Source organism: Chlorocebus sabaeus, chromosome 9, assembly GCF_047675955.1.
Source record: "Chlorocebus sabaeus isolate Y175 chromosome 9, mChlSab1.0.hap1, whole genome shotgun sequence".
In the NCBI taxonomy this organism is placed as follows: Eukaryota; Metazoa; Chordata; class Mammalia; order Primates; family Cercopithecidae; genus Chlorocebus; species Chlorocebus sabaeus.
The window spans coordinates 22,428,595-22,450,194 of record NC_132912.1 but is presented as its reverse complement, the minus strand read 5'-3'; the positions used below and the strand labels follow the sequence as shown (position 1 = coordinate 22,450,194).

The following is a 21,600-nucleotide window of genomic DNA, read 5'->3' as shown; positions in this document are numbered from 1 at the left end:
ATTTAAACAGTTATGTAACCTGGTTTTAGCTAAGTAACCAGTGCACAGAATTTGTGCAAACTCTTTCCCAAATTCCCCTGAAATAAAGATACTTCTCACCTAGCATGCTGGTTCATGATTTAAAGAAAAAAAAAAAAAGAATTCTATATGACACTCCATAGTCAAAGTGAAGTGCTGAGGATAATGACTAGTTTAAGCCCAGTCAGTATAAAGCCACTGGGAATAAGGTTTAGCCTCTTGACCGTAGTAGCCTGTGCTTCTCATGCTGGAGTCTTGCACATTACAACCTCCATATGCATCCAATTGAAGAAGAGAGAACATTTTGCCAAAACCCTCCACATGGAAAGCCAGTGTGACTAGACAGACTATCTTTGATTTCATTATGGTCTGAGGTTTAGTCACCAAGCAGAGCAGCCAGCACAGGACCTGAGGGGGGATGAAAAGGTCTCCAGTGTATTTTCTGCCTCAAGAAATAGGGACTGTTCACTTTTGGGGACTTAACTGTTTTCTTCCGTGCTCCTAAAACTGGACACCACTCTAGTGAGGGAAGGGTATGAAGAGCCAGGATGGCACAAAGAAAAGGATAATTAATCAGGTCATTCCTTGGCACTCAGCCATAGGTTCCTTGGCAACATGGATCCTTCAGCTGTCGGCAATCAGCCTACAGGCATCTTTCAATTATCAACGCTATTGGAGGGGGCAGTGATGTGGGTAATCCCAAACAGCAGATAATCCCTCCAAATCATTTAATTTATCTTTTGAATGATTTTCACATGTACACACATGATTTCTTCCTTCCTATTTATGTTCTGCTTAGGCCAAAAATAAAACTGATGTGCATTCTTTGAGCACACACCAATGAATGAGAAGGTTGGCTGAAGGACACTGGTCCTCAGATTAGACAATTTCCTTGGATCATCCACTCCTGGATAATCCAGGGTTTCATATATTGATTTCATAGACTCATAGCACTGGAAGGAACCAAGAGATCATTTCTTATTTCAAACCCTTTGTTTTGCAGATGAAGAAACTGAGTCACTGGCCTAAGACCATGTGGCTAAATATCTATCCAGCTGTCATTATTTTATCCACAAAACTTCTGCCATTGACTGTTCCTTTAACCAGTTGTTCCCAATGAGGGAAAAGTCATAAAAACCCAGATGTAGCTTCTGTTCAATCACTTCTCATGGGCTGCATAGTAGGATGCTACAAAGCCAGGCCCCAGACCAGTGGCCCCCACTCTGGCAGCTTATTAGAATCACCCAAGGAGCATTTTAAAATCCCTGGTCAATTAAATTAGAATCTGGAATGGGGGTTGGGTGATTAGTGGGTGAGACCCGGGTATTCAAAGTGCAATCTGCTGGGCACAGTGGCTCACACCTGTAATCCCAACACTTTGGGAGGCCGAGGTGGGAGGATTGCTTGAGCCCAGGAGTTTGAGACCAACCTGGGCAACATAACAAGACCCTGTCTTTACACACAAAAAAATTTTTTTTCTCTTTTTTTGAGACGGAGTCTCACTCTGTTGCCCAGGCTAGAGTGCAGTGGCGCGATCTTGGCTCACTGCAAGCTCTGCCTCTTGGGTTCACGCCATTCTTCGGCTTCAGCCTCCCAAGTAGCTGGGACTACAGGTGCCCGCCACCACAGCTGGCTAATTTTTTGTATTTTTAGTAGAGAGGGGGTTTCACCATGTGAGCCAGGATGGTCTCGATCTCCTGACCTCGTGATCCACCTGCCTTGGCCTCCCAAAGTGCTGGGATTACAGGCGTGAGCCACCACGCCCGGCCACAAAAAAATTTTTTAAAGTAGCCAGGCATGGTGGTGTGTGCCTGTGGTCCCAGCTACTTGGGAGACTGAGAGAGGAGGATCACTTGAGCCCAGGAGGTTGAAGCTGCTGTGAGCCATGATTGCACCACTGCACTCCAGTCTGGGTGACAAAGGGAGACCCTGTCTCAAAAACAAACAAACAAAAATACCAAAGTGCAAGCAAAGTCAAGAATCATCACCCTAAAGGCTGACTTCTTCCCCTACCAGCTGTATAGCCTCAGACAAATCCCCTTACCTCTCTGGGCCTCAGTTTTCTCTATAAAATGGGATAATGAGGGTGGTAGTTTAATATTTGCCTTACTGAGTTGTTGGGAGGATTAAATGGTTTTGTATATATATAGAAAACACTAAAACAGTTCCTAATACATAGAAGGTGTTATACGAATTTAGCTGTTATAATTAGTACCACTACTACTGCCAGGACTATTACATGAGGACCCTGTGGAAGAAGGAACATGCTGAGGGTTTTTGTTGAGACACTGGGCTAAATGGGGAATCATTTTTGGAAAGTTGGCTTGGGGCCTTGAATTTTAAGTTGACTTCTCCACTCAACAAAATATCCTAGGAGAGGTGGAAAGAAATAAATCAGCTCCTGAAAACAGACTTACCCTTCAACTTGGTGGGGAAGGAGGAGTATTTTAGTGGGTTATATTTGAGTGATATCTGTGTTTTTTAAACATACTTTGTTATTTTTGTTTTTATTTTTTGTAAAGATGGGGTCTTGCCATATTGCCCAGGCTGGCCTCAAACCCATAGGCTGAAGTGAGCCTCCCACCCTGGCCTGCCAAAGTGCTGGGATTATAAGCAGTAGCCACCAGGCCCAACTGGATATCTGTGTCTTTTAAATTACCATAGCATTTGGCTATTGTTCACTTAATACTTACATCCATATTGATTATAAGCATGCAACCACTACCAACAGAGTCTGAATTTAAAGCATTGTCGATCCCCCCCTTTGCATTATAGCACAGCCCCCTTTGAGCCTCTGCGGCACACCTTACATTGGGATGAATGTAGATTCCTAGGCCCACTGTGGTGGGGAACACTTTTGATATCCGTTTACTCGTGGTTTTAAGGACTTTTGTATTATAACTTCACCGTGATGCCAGAAATTTTTTGATTCCCCATTGTTACGAAATAAATGCCTGTGTCCCCAACCCCACATTCATATGAAATCCTAACCCCCAAGGTGATGATATTAGGTGGTGGGACTCTTAGGAGAAATTAGGTCATGAGGGTAGAGTCCTTATAAATGGGATTAGTGCCCTCATAAAAGGGACAGGAGAGCACTCTCTGCTCTGTACCATGTAAAAATATGATAAGAAAATGGCCACCTGCAACCTGGAAGAGGCTTTCACCAGAACCCAACCATGCTGGCACCCTGATAGTGGATGTCCAGCCTCCAGAGCTGTGAGAAGTCAATTTCTCCTGTTTGTAAGTCACCCAGTCTATGGTATTCTATTACTGCAGCCCAACTGAGACCCCCAATTTTATTTTATTAGCAATCTGATGAATTATAAATGATCTGTTACTGGCCTTCAGAAATTGACCTATTTACTATTGCTTAACAAAGTGGCAACCAATTTTGTTCTAAGGAAGCAGACACACTATACAATTAGTTTCAGGCTACATAAAACAAACACACATGCTTCTCACTAAACACTTATTAAAAAGATACTAGCAAATGGGCTTCTTTCTAAATAGACAACTATCATTTTACAAAAAAATGTTGAGACTAGTTATATTTAATAACACATAAGGCACGTTTGTATGCTACAAGATTTCAGAATTTACTTTATTTCTACTGGTAAAGAAATGATGTAGAAGTCAACTTGTGATTTTTATTTTTATTTATTTTTATTTTTTACTTTTTGACACAGGGTCTTACTCTGTTGCCCAGGCTGGAGTACAGTCATGTGAACGTGGCTCACTGCAGCCTCAACCTCCTGGGCTCAGATGATTCTCTCACCTCAGCCTCCTGAGTAGCTGGGACTATAGGTGTGTGCTACCATGCCTGGCCAAATTTTTGTGTTTTTTCGTAGAGATGGAGATTCACCGTGTTGCCCAGGCTGGTCTTGAATTCCTGGGCTCAAGTGATCTGCGTGCCTTGTTCTCCCAAAGTACTGGGATTACAGGCATGAGCCACTGTGTCTGGCCTGCAACTCATGATTTTAAAGACCTCTTTTAACAGATAGGTTCCAAAGACCTCACTGTACACTTTTTGTAAATTGTATTGAAGTATAACACACATATAGAAAAGTGAACCAATCATAAGTACACAGCTTGATGAATTTTCACAAAGTGACAAATCCATGTAACGAATAACTTTATCAAAAAGCAGAGCATTACCAGCACCCCAGAATCGTATAATGCCTAGTCACTGCTCCCACATAATTATGATCCTGATTTCTAACACCATAGATGAGTTTACCTTCAAAAATTGTTTTTTATACTTTAATATAAACATCTTGATTTTATGTAAGTAGAATCATACACTATGGACTCTATTGTGTCTGGATTCTTTGCTCAGCATTGTAAGAGCCATGTATATTATTGCATGTAGTTGTAGTTTTTTCATGTCATTACTGTGTCCCACATATAAATATGCCACAATTTATTCATTATACTATAGATGAACTTATTGTTTCCAGTTTGAGGTTAATATGAATAGTGTTGCTATGAACATTCTAGTACATGTGTACATCTCTCCGTTGGCCATACACCTGGGAGTGGAATTGCTGGGCTTTGGGGTATATACATGTTCAGCTTTAGCAGATTCTCCCAGGTTTCCAAAGTGGTTGTACTACTTTTCCCTCCTATCAGCTGAGTGTAGTCATTCCAGTTGCTCCACATCCTCACCAGCCTTTGATATTATATACCTTTTTCACTGTAGACACTCTCCCACCGAACATTTTAAGAAAATAAAAAATAGACATTACATATCATGATACTGGAAAATGCTAAGCCTGTCCTCAGGACAGGACAGTCTTTCAGTCTGCAATAAAAGTGAGAAAAGGACCTGACTGGCATGACTACAGAGTTACTGTCTCCATAGCTTTTCCACGTTCCATGGCTGAGCTCCTTAGGCAGTAGGGAAAAGAAGACCAGGAAGGAACATGGCCCTGGTTCTTGCCCAGGGTTCTCTCTTGACAACAGGAACTTGGTGATCCCTGGAACAGTTCATAGATATTTACTGAGCAGCTCCCATACTGGAATCTTGTCAGTAACCAAGCCTCTGCCCTCAAAGAGCTTACAGTAACCTCAGTGCTTTGGAGGGGTGACTCTGGAAGCCAGGCTGGGCATGTCAAACTACAATAGGGAGGAACTGAGGCCAGGAGGTGCTACAAAGTCCAGACACACAGAAGCAGGTGCCAGAAACAACAGGGCAAATTCCCAATGATCTCACCTACTCAACACCTCCCGGGAAGTGTTTCCTTTATTGAAAATTCAGACATCTTAAAGTTAGTTTACCTTTGGCTTTTTACCCTGGCTTCTAAATGCTGAGTTTCTGCTAAAGAGGTCCTTGGGGGTCTTGGGCCAGCAATCCTCCAACTCCTTGGCCTGTCACCTTCTTAGTTGTCTCTAGATATTTCTAGAGCATGGCTCCTCAGAAACAGTCTAAATGCTTACAAACTTTTGTCGTTGGGGCTTGTTAAACAAAAATTCACCTTCCTAACACTACTAGTCACCCTCAGCTACCATAATCCCTGCCAGAATATGCCTGGGCTTTAGAGTCCAAGAGAAAGATCTTTTAGCTGCAAAATCCCAACTTCTCTAAGCCTCAGTTTCTTTGTTTGGTTCTGGAAGGATTAGATAACTTATGTAAAACACTTATTAGTGCCCCTGGCATATATTGGGCATGCAACAAATGGCAGATAATATTATTAGCTATTACTTAACGTCTCACCTGTCAAGTCACATGGCAGCTTGAGTGGGGAGCGTCATCTCTGCTGAGATTGCACTGACACCATGAATATGGTCACATCAGGAAAACGTTCCTTCATTACTATAGGAATCAGGCAGGCACCCATGGCCTGGGGAAGGGGTACAGAGAGTCATCTGGTTGTGTTTTTCTCTCTGAAAATTCTGTCCTCTAAAACCATCAGGTGTTTTGACTTGATCCCAGTATTATATGAATTTTCTTCCATGGGTTGTTAGTTTCTCCACTTCTCCTGCAGCAAGATCACATAGTAAAACCCCGAATACATAAACTTTTCTGGTTAATTTATCATTTTCCAAATTTAAATCTCATTTTTTTTAACCTTTACCCCAGTCTTTGGCATCATTCCTTTTCTCCCGTTTCTTTATGTAGTTTGAAGCCTGCAAATGTGTTCTCAAACATTTTTCTTAAATGGTTATTCAATAATCACATATGGTCAGTCCCAAAAGTGAGTTTAAAATATGCTGGCAAAGAGCTTTCAACTCCTGTCCTGAGCTGACACTTGAATGATTTGCTGAGATTTTCTAACAAATATTTATTAAATATCCACTTTAGTTAAGGAGTTGTGAAATCCCCAAAGATTAATGGAAGGCTGCTCTTTAAGGGTTCACACAGGCTCTCATCTGTGATCACAGCACTTGGGAAGGCTGAGAGGCAGAAAGATGTCTTGAGCCCAGGAGTTCAAGGCTAGCCTGGACTAGATGGCAAAACCCAATCTCTCTACAAAAAAAAAATTTTTTTTTTGAGACGGCGTCTCGCTCTGTCACCCAGGCTGGAGTGCAGTGGCGCGATCTCGGCTCACTGCAAGCTCCACCTCCCGGGTTCACGCCATTCTCCTGACTCAGCCTCCCGAGTAGCTAGGACTACAGGCGCCCGCCATCACACCCAGCTAATTTTTCTATTTTTAGTAGAGACGGGGTTTCACCGTGTTAGCCAGGATGATCTCGACCTTGTGATCCGACCGCCTCGGCCTCCCAAAGTGCTGGGATTACAGGCGTGAGCCACCGCGCCCGGCCAAAAAAATTTTTAAAAATTAGCAGGGTGTGGTGGGACACACCTGTAGTACCAGCTACTTGGGAGGCTGAGGTGGGAGGATTGCTTGAGCCTAGGAATTTGAGGCAGCAGTGAGCTGTGCTAGTGCCACTGCACTCCAGCATGAATAACAAAGCAAGGCCCCATCTCTTTTTTTAAAACAAAAAAAAACAAAAAAAAGGGGGGAGGAGTGAGGTGTTCACAGTCTTGAGGAGAAAATGATTAATCGGAGTACAAGGGGGGAAACGGTAAAAACCAGGGTAATGGGCATCCAACTCCCTGCTCCCCCTGCTTACAAGCTGTGTGACCTTGGGCAAGTGTCTTATTTTCTCTGAGCCCTTCTTTAATATTTCGTACAAATTGGAAACAGTAAAATTCTTCGTGACTGTGTGTCAGGAGGGTTAAATGAAGCAACACCTGAAAAGCACTTAGCACATTAGCTAACAGAATAGCCATTCAATAAAGGTTGGGTCTTAACCTTCTACATCTGCTTCCCAGTTATACAGCAACATACATGTAGACATACACCTGAAAAATTCAGATATATTTAGAACTAAGAAATATTTTTAATTAATCTAAAAACTTAAAACGTTTACATATGACATTACTATTTCAACTAAACACACATTTAATGACAACCATCAATTACAAGGACTAAGGGACTCAGAACATCCATACTCTTGGGGGCAGGGGAGGCAGGGTACTGAGCCCACATCCTCAGACTCTACTGGGCAAGTCTAAAAAAGAAAAACAAGTTTTGACACACAATCTTTAGGTTTGGGAAAATATTTATCATAAAAAAAAGTAATGTTAAATTGAAGATACAAATGATAAAACATTTAATATTCTTTCTAAGTAACCTATGTTGTATAAAGTGATCAACGAAGCTTTTTTTTTTCCCCCTCCAAAAGCACTGCCCATGTCAGTATCACCATACCTTGTTTAACCACACTGATAAGCACCCTTGGAAACCCACTGTTTAACTTACAGAACTTTGGACTTTGTGGAAGTGAACAAACTTCAAAATCTACTTATTGCTGACATTGTTGGTGATGGTGCTTAGAAACTATTTTTCCACATTTGCTTTGCACCTAAGAACAACCTGCAATCAGTAATAATAGTAAAATAAAGTAGCTTGCTAGTTGATATATTATTATATAGATATCACTTTGAAAAACAGATGTTCCTAATTGGATTTACTCATTTTTTTCTAAATTATGTCCCTTTGGGGAATATTTTAGCACATATATAAATACATTTTTAAAATTGCAGATAACCATACGTTAAACTTAGAAACTTTTTCACATTGAGGTGAGGAGTAATCATTTTAACTCTGTTATTAAAATACTATCAGAAAATGATTATTTTTTGTTTTTAAACAACACAAGAAAAATTTCAAGCACACATAACAATATTTATATAGTGACTCTTTGTATGACCATCACTCAGCTGCAACAACCACCAATCCCAAAGCCAACCTTGCCTCATTGACACTGTTGTCCATTTCCTCCCTCCCTTATTATTTTGAAGCAAATTCTAGATATTGTATCATTTCACCTGTAAACATTTCATTACTTAACACTGAAATATAATGGCTACTCTCCTGTCAAAATAAGTATAACATCATCATCATGCTTAAAATAACTAATAGTCCTTCATGTTATCAAATATCCAGTCAATGTTTAAATTTCTCATTGTCTCATGTCATAATTTAATTTATTAAAAATTAGATCCAAATAAAGTACATGCTTTGCAATTGATTGTTATGTCTTCTAAGTCTCTTTTTAATTAGAGGCCATCTTCCATCTCTCTTTCTTCCCTCTTTGTAATTTATTTTTCAGAAAACTAGATTGTTTGTCCTAAAGAATTTCCCCTCTTCGGGTTCTGCTGATTGCACTTTGGGGTAGTGTTTAACATCTTTCTCTGCAGTCTATTTTCTGCAAACTGATAGTTGGAAGTTTTATATATATGTAAGATTTTTAAGGGTTTTGTCTTTGGCTTTTATCTCCTTTCATTCATTCAACTTTCACTGAATACCTACTATGTGTCTGTTACTGTGGGTTGCTATAAAAACAAAAATGCCTCAGAAGCTTAGATGAGTGAAGGAAATGCATGCAAACAGAATTATAATCAATGTGTTTGAAGTTTAAAATAGCTGCTAAAAGAGCCCTGAGAGGTAGCAACTAGCTTGCCTGAGGGAGTCAAGGGAGTCAAGGGAGCCTTCACTGAAGAAGTGATTTTGAATTAGGCTTTGAAAAATAATGGGTAGGAGTTTTCCAGATGAGAACATAGGGAGAGAGGAAGAGAGGAAGTGCAGGCAATTTCCAGTCCAAGGGATCAGCACATGTGAAGGCAGAAAATCATGTAAGAAAATAAATACAGCTCACTGATCTAAGTAGAAACATTGACGGCAGTGCCCCTGGACTGGATGAAAAGAGCTTAAACTCTTTGGTTCCTGCCTCCTCAGTCTCTAGAGAAGTTTAAGGCTTTTAGAAAGAGTTGATCATCTCGTTCAAGGGGAGGAGGAGCAGTGTATGGAGAGAATTCCAAGAGCAGCAGAGAATGACAGCAGATGAGTGGTCAGGGAATCTGACTACTCCATAACAGTGCTTCGGACAGAGCCCAGCTGGCCTGTTCCAGGACTGGGGTCTTTGGTATATCCAGTGACTGGCAAGTTTTACACATGCACTCAAAGGCAGCCTTTGGTAAGATGGTCAGGTGAGTAAAGTTCATTCTTGTTATGTCCTCAGCCCCCTCGGCACACTTCTCTCATTTTCTCTGCTCCTGCTCCCATCACCTCCACCCCCAACAGCAATGACCCTGAACAATATGAGGAAAGAATCTGATTCTGCAAATATGAGAAGATACCTGGAGGAAAAAGAAGGACCAAAGGGAAATGCAGGGTGGTGGGGGCGGGAGCAGTGAGAGGAGTAGAAAGCTCCTTGAACAGCCCTTCTGGAACAATGCTCCCAACTACTGGTTGCTTCCTGAGATGATGCTCCCATTTCTCTCCTTCTCCAGTTGGCAAACTCCTACTCATCCTTCAAAGCCAGCTCAGGGGCCACTGTCCCTTATCCCTGTGACCTTTCACCTTGCTGGATAAATGCTCCCATCACCGTGCTCTCACTGCACATGTGCAAATCCCAATTCCCACACCCATCACTCTGTATTATAATCATCTACTTGTGCCCTCCCCATCTCCTCCACGTGACTCCTTCCAAATAAGATTGTGGTCCACTCCTCTCTAAGTCCCTGTGCCTACTCTAGTGATGGCACATCAAGATATTCTGTAAACATTTGTTTTTTTGACAAATTGAAAGTATTTACTAAAAGCATTTGGCCTGCATCCTTTGCCACACTCCATCTCTTTTTTTTCCTCCCAGTTATAAGAGGGCATAGTAGATGGTGGTCTAGAAATAATGTCCTGACTTTGCTATTGTGGTGTCAGACCTAAAAGTAAGGAGCAGTATTACTTGTCATCTGGGGAAAACCGAGAGGGCCGGCCTCAAATGGCCTAATTGAAAGTCTTCTTCCCTCTCTGTTTCTGCAGATAAGGTCCCCTAGCCAATCTACCCTCCTCATCAGATGCTGTTCCTGCTTATCCCTGAGCATTGGGTTTCCGTTCCCTGCCAGCCCATGGAATTGAAACAAGCCAATCACATCATCCTATAGGAAGCAGGGGGCATCCCACCCTCTTGTTACCACAAAGCCTGCCTCCCAAGCCCCTGCTTATTCATTCAGTTCCCGAGGACAACCTTCGTTTGCTCTTGTGTGCCCTATCCCTCTCCCCTGGCTATGAGTATATGTGACTAATAAGCTGCTGTCAACCCCAAGTGTCCAGTGTCAGGTGCTGTGTGTCTGGCCAACGGCATAACCTTAGGGTGAGAACCCCTTCCTCACCAATGTGGTAAATAGGAGGTGACTAAAACCGTTGGTGCCACAGGAATAGCAGTGATGGTGGGAAGTCGGAGCCAGCCCGGCAGGGATGTAGGAGACCTAGAAATTTTGGTTCGTCTCTGTCGTGAGTCTCATTTCATGCTGGGCTCCTGAGGCCCTAAGGTAGTACTGGTGACCTGTACGTGATTGCCAATGTTGATTGGAAAAAAAAAAACAAAAAAAAACAAAAAACAAAACACTGGCAAAATGTGCATTTACCTAAGTAAAAAGTCTGCATGGGTAATGAATAATATCACATGTTGGGTAGTCCAGATATTTCAAAAAATGGCAGCCCCGAGAGTGGAAATATCGCTTTTTTAAAGGTCTTTAACTGAAATATTTGGGCCCAGACGAAGCTAAATTTTGTAGGATTGCTGAGGTTAAACTCTAAGAGAGCCCTAAACTGATTTCTTTACATTCCACATTGTTTTTCCCTCTTTAATCCAACTTAAAGCAAGGGGAATCCGTTCGATACCAAAGCTAACGGTAGCCAGCTGGGGTTATCCAAATAAGAGCAGATATTTTAGGCTTGAATTATTTCCATAATTGCACCACTTTCCACTTGGTAGTAGAGTTATTCTGCAACTGCATTTCATGTTTGTGAAGGAGCAGACTCCTCCCAGCCTGCAACTATGAGACAAAAGCCACAACTCTAAGATGTAAATCAGTGTCCCAGCCCTCATTTAATAAAATGCTTATTAGCCGGGCGCGGTGGCTCACGCCTGTAATCCCAGCACTTTGGGAGGCCGAGGCGGGCGGATCACAAGGTCAGGAGATCGAGACCATGGTGAAACCCCGTCTCTACTAAAAAATAGAAAAAAATTAGCCGGGCGCAGTGGCGGGCGCCTGTAGTCCCGGCTACTCGGGAGGCTGAGGCAGGAGAATGGCGTGAACCCGGGAGGCGGAGCTTGCAGTGAGCCGAGATTGCGCCACTGCACTCCAGCCTGGGCGACAGAGCGAGACTCCGTCTCAAAAAAAAAAAAAATAATAAAAAATAAATAAATAAATAAATAAATAAAATGCTTATTATATAATCATTTTTAAGATATAGGTATTAGAAAAATGAGGAAGTAACAACAACCAAAACGAAAATGAAGAAAAATTCAATCTTCAGAAATGTATCAGAGCAATGTTCTCTTGAAAAAAACTTTCCCTGCTGAATCATTCATTTTTCAAATATGACTTTGTGTTAGAAAAAATTTCAGATTCCATCCAAAGTTCAAGTCCATTGTTCTCTAGGTAATTGCCACAGATCAGCAGGGTATTACTCTCCGATGTCCCAGCGGCAAATCATTCAGCTGACAGCATTTTAACATCTGTTGTAGACATTTTTTAAAAAGCATCTTTGGCATCCAAAGGAATTACATACATCTGATAAATGTCTGAGACTTTGGACAAGGTTCAAAGTCATTTTTTCTGAGTGAAGAAAGTACACTAAAAAGAGAGTAAACTGTATTCACTTTTTCAAATTCCCTAAATACTAACATTTGCATTTTACTATGGGTTGCTATACTATTTATTATTTCAACTCTATCTTACTCTATAGAGCACATTACAAAAGCTAGCAATAATTCTCACCTTACAAGTCTGAAAGGTGGGTTTATTAATTTAGTAAAATCTATGTAAATAACAACATTTCAATCGTTCCAGAGCCCTCCTTGTCTTTTCCCATCAATACCCTCCTAGGACACCCAAGATGGCACTGCCGGCCACAGATGTGTGGCATAGGTGCTCTTTTTTTCCCATGGTTTTCTATTCTATTTCTAAACATTGTTCCATTCACTTTTATTGTAGACACTGACTCATGGAATAGTTACAGGAATGTGTCCATAGTCTCTCAGAACTAGGAACAGAGCACAGAAATCTCTGTTCTTGACTGTTTGTACTGACCCCTGGAAATTCTGTGTTTCAGTGGGACACAGGCCAGGGCATCCTTTTCCCTGATCCTGTTGAGGATGTGGAAGGAGTGACAGGAAGACTGTGGTCAGGAGTCTGGATTCCAATCCTGCTTTTATCACAAACTAGCAGAGTATCCTTTGGCAAGGTCCACTTTCTGAGCCTCACTTTTCTTATCTGTAGAATGAAGACATTGGACCACAGGATCATTTAAGGTCCCTTCAGATCTAACTTTTTATGTGTGGTAGATCATTTCCGATGGTGGTCATGACAATCCTTCCTACCTCCTATTTCGTACCTTTTTTTAAAAGGTATGCTTTACCTAAATAACTACAATAAAATGCATACATTTTGACAAACGTATACATTTGTATATATACTGCCACAATCAAGGTACAAAACACTTCTATCATGCCAAAAAGCTCCCTCATACCCTTTTGCTGGCAATCCCCATCCTCTAGCCTCAGGCCACCAGTGATCTGCTTTCTGTCACTATAGTTTGCCTTATCTAGAATTTCATACAAATAGCATAATATATGTGCTTTTTTGTGTCTGGCTTCTTTTACTTAGCCTAACCACATTCCTTTTGTAATGTGCCTGTACCATCCACCCATCAAGGGTAGAATCTATTTTCCAGTTCTTTGAATCCAGAATGGCCCTGTGACTCGCTTTGACCAACAGAATACAATGAAAGTAATGCTCTGTGATTCCTTCTACCCCTTGGTAAACCATTGCCACGTAAAAATGCCTGAGCTAGACTACTGAATTACTCAAGGCCATGTGGAATGAGAGGGAGGCACATGGAGGAGAACCAAGGTCCAGACTTGTGGATTAGGCCAAACTTGGATCCTCCAGCCCCTTGAGATACCCCTAATCAAGACCACATGGAACAGAAAAAAAGCCATCCTCCCTGACCCCCGCCTGAATTCCTAACCCAAAGAATTTTCAGCAAATAAAATGCTCTTGTTTTAAGCCACTAAATTTTTGGGTGGCTCGTAAGAACCAAACCTAAAATGATGAGTCTTCTATCCTGTCTTCCTTAAGGTCCAACAGAATCTCTTTCCGGCCCTAAGACTATTAGCTAACTATACAGGTGTTTTCCCTGAAATCTTTTCTACTTCTCTTTCTTTCCTTTTCCTATTTTTCCTCCCTTAGGTGTCATAAATTGCATCCAAATTCTTGTAACTGTTTCATGAACTTGAAAACTGAGCGTGTTTTTCTTCCATTTCACTTTACAGGGTTGAAGGGTATAAAATCTTTTCTCTCTTCCCTTCAGATCCAGTGTTCTGGCATTTGAATTACAGCATTTTCTAGAGAAAAGGATAAAGAGTTTGGGAGCCAAGAACTCTCATTTTATACCTAATGAGTTATAAGGTTCTAGGCAAGTTTGAAAGCTTCCTGCACCTGACTTTCTCCATGTAATCTCATGAGCTGGTAGAGGGAGCATAAACTGCAAAAACGGATGGGAAAATTAGTCAAAAGCAAAGTACTCTTTATTTCCACAACTCGGACAAGTTTTCTGCAATGATATCTGCATGCCCTTCATGTGTCAAGTTCTCTGTCACAGGCTTGAACATGCAAGATAAGGTTTGCCTATCACCAGGAAAACAAGATAAACACTATTTCTGCCTTATGCATTTTTGCTGGAAGTGAGATCTCTCTCTTCCACTATCACTCGTGTGTGTGTGTGTGTGTTATGTTGCTATTCTCCACAAATGTTTTGTTGTGGGCTACTGTAAGACTCGTTATGGTCAGGCAAAATCTGGGCGAAACATTCTCATGGAGGGTGAAAGGTGAGGTTTATATGAAAAAAAAATGCACAGGGCCTAAGACTTCTAGAAACTACCCCAACATAAAAGAATTATGGTAGTCCTCTTTTCCCAAATACAATTTTAAATTAAAAATCACACTAAACCATAAAATAAAGGTTAAAAAGCTCATTTCTAATTTGCACCTTTATAACTGCTTCAAAGCTTTGTTTGAAATACCAAATAAAATCTTTCCAATTTTTTCTCTCATTTTTTTCTTGCATGTCTTTGTTTCTGTTGGTCTGAGAACAGAGGATCTCAAAAAATGATCCCTGAACCAGCAGCATCAGCATCACCTGTGAACTTGTTTGAAATGCTAATTTGGGGGCTTTACCCTAAATCTACTGAATCATTAACTCAGCGGGTAGGGTCTAGCAATCTGTGTTTTAACAAGCCTTTCAGGCGATGCTGAAACACTGAAGTTTGAGAATCACTGCCGAGGACAGATACTTGGGCTGCCTGCTGCAGTTTGTCAAACTGGCTGTTCATTAGAATATCCTGGGAAGCTTTATAAAAATATCAGTGTTAGGACTCCAATGCCATAGATGCTAATTTATTTGGTCAGAGGTAGGCCAGGAAACCAGTATTTTTAAAGTCTCCTAAGTGATTCTAGTATGTCCACCAGCATTGAGAATCACTAGCATTTTAGGTAATCTGGCTGTGATTCCTAGGCTTGAGCAACCTGGGGGAGAGAAGTGAGGAGCTCAGGATGCTTCCTCGGTTTAGGCTGAAGAGGATAAGCAGGGAAGTAGGGATAGTTCACAAGAATGTTTAAGCAAGTCTGAAATAAAACACATTTAAATGTGAAATGTGGAAGGGGAAGAATTATAGTTAAGCCATAGTCTTCAGGGAACATTTGAGGCAGTGAGCATTTTAGACTGAATGACAGGAAATAAGTTTAGAGAAAACCGGTGGAAGAGAGTCAGAGATAATACAACTAAGATAAATTAGGCTTGAATATTCCTTATGGGGCTGTGCTGTGCACTAGAATCCCATCATACATTTACGTTCTAAGCCTCCAAGCTAACATTATTTACTCTCTTTAAAAAATTCTGGAAAAGAAACCTCTATTTTTCAAAAAAATGTGTTTAATTTTGCTATTCTCCACATTTTTTGTTGTATATTACTATAAAATTGGTTATGGTCAACCAAAGTCTTGTGAAGGAAATATTCTCATGGAAGAGTGAAAGCTGATTTGATTATAACAGCTAGTAGTAGGATTTGGGAAGTAATTTTCACTTACACAACAGTCAACTGAAGAAAACCAGCAAGATCATTTTTAGGCTTTTTAAATATTACAGGCATAAAAAAGAAAATTTTAGAAGTGGATTCGTTCTGGTTAAAAGTTTTTTAAAAAAAGGATCTGACTTTTAAATTGTATTTCATCATATATTTTTGATATGTTCGTATCTCAGATGAGTTGAGGGACTGAAGAAATGAGGTTTTAAAAAATTAGTGAAGAAAGGGAACCAACTAGCAAAGAAGGTGGTTGTGGTAAATGTTAAAATAAGAAAAACAACATATTGAAAGGATGAAAGGGCCCTGGGAGTGGAACAATATGAAAGAGGGGATTTTTGTGTTTTGTTCACTGCTGTATCTACAGCATCTAGAACAATGCCTAGCAGATGAAAAATGTTCAATAAATACAGTGTACTTGTTGAATAAATAAATGACCTCCAAGGATACCTCCAGTTTTGTGTACCAGGATGCTATAATTACTGGGTGACTGAGGAATACACGAAATTTTTAACTTGTTTTTTATTTAGAGCTTTCCAACTGTACCGTGACAGGTGTTATAAATTTTCCCAGTCAAGATGTGGCCTTTTCCTAACAAAAAGTTCCAAAGGAATGGAGATTGAGACTGGGGTAGTTTCTCAGAGGAGCTGGCTACCCTGATCCTCTTCACTCCAAAACAAAGTGTACTCCTCCCTCTCACTTCCCTCAAAACAAATCCACCAGTTATAAATGTGGAACTTGTGGGGCCATTTTTGAAACAGGTAATAGGAGGATGTGGCCAATTTTCATCTGAAACACTCCCCAGATATGTCTCCAAGCACTGTGTACACCACCATCTTGTAGGTGTTCTGAATGTCCCCAAGCCCCATGTTTTGCTCACGAGGCATGCCACCATAAATAACTCCCTGCTGCTGGAAATGAGATTATGTCTGAGGGTAACAGAGGAACAGTAATAAATGGCTTCCATTTTATTCATAAATTTTTGATGGGTTGACCTCAGAGAACCAATCCCTCTAATGAAGTGGAAAGCATCCCAGAAGTGAGAGCTCACTTGTTTCACTTTCTTATTTGGAAAATGGAATGCTGGCGTGACTCCTTCTTAGCTAGTCCTAATGTATTACTGCTCCAAAACACAAAGAACAGGTTCAAAGAGATAACTTCGCCTTGCATCATTCGCCTTTTGGTTTTATGCTTGTCTCACAATAACTTTAGATAATGTGCCCTGTTTCTTTTTTATCCACTGATTCAGCAAATATTTACAAAGCCCCCAGTACACTGCGCTAGGTACCGTGCTAGGCCCCAGGGAACAAAAAATTTCCTGCTCTCCAAAAGGAGATAAAAATCAAGTGGGCAGAGAAGCCAATAAACGTGTAAAATGCGTTATCATACCAGGAGGTTATAAATGCTACAAAGAGAAATAAAACAGGAGTATGGGAGATGGGCAGTAACAAAAAGCTCTAAATCCAAACTTTACTACGCCGCTGTCAAAAAAAAAAAAAAAACAAACAAACAAAACAACAACTCTATGCTCCCCCCAACCCGGTTTTGTTTTTTGTTTCGTTTTTTGCCCTTGCAGCTTGCCTGCTCTAACAATAGATGCCTTTTAAATAGCAGTCACCCTGAGGGATGAGAAATGACCTAATGGGTCCAAAGGACACTATTTAGGTGGGGGCAGCACTGAAAGCCTAGACACTTCACCGCTCTGCAATACCTGGAAGTAACAAAGCTGCCCTTCTACCTCCTGAATCTATGAAAATAAAACTAAAATAAACAATAGAGCTTCACTGCTGACTCCAAGCCCCTTTCTTAGGTTCAGTTGCCTCCTGCTTCTCTGACCAGGCGCTTCCACTGGCTCTGCATTAAAATTCTAAGATTATGGGATCCCCAAACCAGCTTGCAGCCCCACAGCCCTCCCACCTCCCTCAGGCCGGTGGTGCCGTCAGGGCCCGTGTCTGAAGCGCCCGGTGGATTCAGCAGAACAAACATCGTAAAACGATTATTTGCGAGAGAAGACGATGTTGTGAGAACTTGGTCCCAGACACTCTCAAAGCAGCAGAAAAACCGCAGGAAACCTAAGGAGCACGACCCTGACGGCGACGGAGGGAGTGCGCGCGGACAGCACTGTCCCCTCCCGCCGACGCCAGAGCTCAAATGGGAACAAACACGGAGCGGCCACAAATCCCGGCTTCTTCTTTCTTTCGCTAAGGCGGAGAAATCGCCCCGCGGTCCCTGGCGCGCCTCCCGCGGAAAGCGGGCGGTGACCATTCCGACAGGCCGCCCGCCGCGCTCCTTTTCCGCAGACAAAGCTGCCTCGAAGGCGCTCCGCGGCCCCCGAGTCACCACGTTCCGTTCGGCAGAAGAAAGCGAAAGCGGCTGCTCCCTGACAGGCAGCCAGACAATAGCGGTGGGCAGGCCGCTCCACGCCAGCATCTTTGTTTCCCTCGCGCCGGGAAACTGTCTCCAGATACCACAGAAACCAGAGACCGCTCTTCCTGCTCGGTCCTTTACAGCAGGCCGGAGCGCGGCGGCCACCTCCGTGGCGGGGAAGCGGCCTGCTGAGCCCCGCGCCACGCTGTGCCCTCTAGAGCGAGCGGAGGAAGCAGGCGAAAAGCGACTGCGGGCAGTTGCTGCCTTGCCGACGTCTCTGCTCCGCCGGGCCCGGCGGCCTGGTTGGGAGGGAAGTAGCGCCGGCCCCGCGCGGAAGGAAACGCGCAGCGTGATACGGCACAGCGCGCCTTTATAGAACTGCTCCTTCGTAGACGCCGCGGTGGCTCCCGTCTGTCCGCGTCGCGTGTTGCCTGCATTTGGTCCATCGCTGCCCGCTGCGGCCTTGCCCTTGCGCCTCTGAGTAGCCGCCGCGGTTCTCTCTGGTGGGGCAAGGAGACCCGGAGGCCGTCCCGGTGGCGAGGGGATAGCGACCCCGGCCTCTTGGGCCCTCAGCCTCGCGCCCGCCGAGCCCTCTGCCTGGGCTTGGGCGTGGAGCTTTCGACGCGCCTGCTTCCTGGGCTGTGCGTCTGCCCGAGCCCGTGCCTTGCGTTGACGCCAGGTCCCGTCTGTCCCCTCAGGCTTGACAGCGGATGCTAGCAGGTCCAGGCCGACTGACCGGCGGAAGTCGGCCTTCAGCCCGGGTGCTCCCTCCCACGCCCACACGCCGGGCGCGCCTCAGTTTCTTCTATTGTGACAATAGAAATGAGATGATGCGGGTTAAAATTACCTAATGGCGCATAATGAGTTCTCCAGCGTCTAGCTTGTCCTACCATGGGATTAATACCCGAAACCACGTGGGTGGAGCTGAAAAACACGATACTGTGTGGGGGGAAGAACCCAAAAAAGCTATGGTCGGCCTGATTCCATTTATAAGACATTCTAGAAGAAGCAACGGTAGCGATTCAAAGCAATTACAAAGGAGTGGAACTGGACAGAATGGAATGCACAGGAGCGGGGGAACTTTGGGGCTGTGGTGGGACAATTTCATGTCTTGATAGGAGTGGCGTCAACATGACGTATACAGTTGCCCAAGATCATCAAACCGTAGTTTCTAAATAAGTGCGGTTTATTAACATTCAAATTATAAGAAAAGTCATTTCCTCAAAAGTTGGAGGGTGGGGGGAAGAGTTAAAGAAGGTCGTGGCTAGGTGATCGTTGAGGAATAAGGGAGAAAATCATAGTTTACAAAATCTGAGAGCTAAATCCGTGCTGTTTCTGAATTGAGAAGCAGTGAACACCAGCAGCAGGAATGGCTTAGGTCCAAGAAGGCTATGCCCTACCAGACCCGGTTGATGTGCCTCCCCGGATTTACTCGGTCCTACCGTCCACCTCCACGCCGGCCTGCAACTGTTGCTTAGGGTAGAGGCCTGGCCTCCAGTGCCATCTCCCGACAGCCTCCCCCAGATGAGGGTCATGCTTCAGCACTGCCTCCCTGACACAGAGGCTGTGATGATAGGATGCTCTCAGACTCAGGTGAGAAATTTGAAGGAACAGAATGCTCTTCCCTAGCAGTTACCTGGAGGGATCAGGTGCTGCCCTCAGAAGACTGAGAGAGTTAGAGCCCCATGAGGCATACTTTCCCCAAAGGGCACAGAAAGAATGAAGTAGCCAGCACAGAAACTCCTCTCCCTGCCATCCACACAGTCCCAAGGTATGCTGGTTCTACATGGTTTGTCTGGAAGCTGTGCTTGCATGTGAAGTTGTTTTCAGCTCAGTAATGTACCACCTTGTATTTGCCTGCCTTCGCCTTTCCTTTCACCCTTAAAACCCTGGAATTGTACCTCCTAGTAAAATCAGCACTTAAACTTGGCCTCAGGCTCTGCCTTCATGTGAATCATTTAGCAGGCTTGGGCTTTAGATCTGTGCCTTTCTGAAAATTTTGCAACCACAATAACACAAAATTAGGATTTTTTTTTTTTCTCTGTTTGGGCTCTGGTTTACTGTCCCATTAAAGTGCTTCTGTAAAAGGCTACCAATTGAGACCAATGCTGAATATATAAATTTTTATACGTGTGCCCCTATTTGAAGTTGCTAGAGATAATAAAAGTTTGGGCTTCCATTTATTGGTTCCTAGTGGTGTTTATTCTCAAGAGTAAATTCCTAAATCATTAGGCACTTAAATGCTTTAAAAATTTGGAAACTTAAACCTGAGATGCATGCAAGTGCAAAACAAAATGCTTTCAAATCATGATCATAAAGCTGTTAGTCTGAGGGTCTATTTATGGTTTTGGTCATGTTCTAGCTTTCCTAAAGACATCAGGGGAGGATATGTTAAAGCCTTTTTAAGTGATTTCTGGTTCATAGTGCTTTGCGAAACAATTTTTCTTTGCATTATTTTCTATATTAAATACTTCAGTAAATGTTTAATGATAACGGCCACTGGCTTTGTGGCCTACTGTTTATTGCAATTTTGTCAGGGCTTATTCTAGGCTTCCCTTCCACCTGGGCTTCCCAACCATCTGTAACTTGATCAACAGTAATTTGAGATGGGACTGGCCAGGGTCATATGTTAAATAGGACAGTTCCACTTTTCTGACCACAAAATCCTCCCCTTCCTGACCACTTAAAAACTGTTACATAATCTACAAATACATGGCTCTAATAAGTTCTGCTGCATACCTTGGCAAAGGTCACACCTTAAATCTACCTTTCTATTGGCACAATACATTTTATTAGAGATTATTTTTATTGCTTATAATTGTGGCCTATCAGAGCACTTAATTATTTTTAATAACACATTCTGCCTTCATCCACATCATCAATCTACTGAATTGGTTTTTGCAAGGAAAACCTGGTCATTCTAGCATGTGAACAATTTTTAATATTTGTTTGAAAAATGTTTCATCTGAGGTTAATTTCTGTTGGGAGCAAAAATGAAGCCAGACTCTATATATGATGTGTTTAAATACATTTTCACAAAAAGAAAAATATTAATAATATCTTGGCTTACAGACATGCAATATCAGAAGGCATCCCAATAAACAAAAGTGAAAGCTCCTCTTTAAATCCTAGCACTTGATTATTTCCAAATATATAAGGGCAGATAATGTTCAGCAAACGTGCAGGTTTTACAAATTGGCTCCTTCAGAGTAGGTCATAAGCTTGCTGCAATTGCGTTCCCATTACTCAAACATTTTTAGAATTCTTTAGAAATTTGCCACAAGAGTCTGAGTCACATTCTTTTAAATGACATCATCAGTGATAGCAAATCTTCCTCCTCTGAGAGCAGATTTTTAGAAAAAATACCCAAGTCATTTGAAACCACACTGAGTTTAGTAACATCATTTGGCAGGGAAAAATTGAACTAGAAAGAGCAAAAATAAGTGAACTGATTAATGTTTTTTTAAAAAATTAAACTCTAAGAAATGGAGGATTAGGGGAAAGTTTGGAGCAGAAATTAGAAAACAAATAATGTTTTTGATCAATTCCAAAGGTAAT

General features: G+C 42.3%; 1 protein-coding gene across 1 annotated transcript in view; it reads left to right on the top strand.

Annotated features, from left to right (window-relative positions):
- The window catches only part of LOC119618770 (uncharacterized), a 41,036-nt gene extending 21,064 nt beyond the window's left edge, over positions 1-19,972 (top strand). The window contains exon 5 of the mRNA XM_037983091.2: positions 17,486-19,972. Coding sequence (XP_037839019.1) covers positions 17,486-18,418 — 933 coding nt within the window. The 3' untranslated portion in view covers positions 18,419-19,972. The remainder of the gene's footprint in view (positions 1-17,485) is intronic.
- Positions 19,973-21,600: the final 1,628 nt, after the last annotated feature.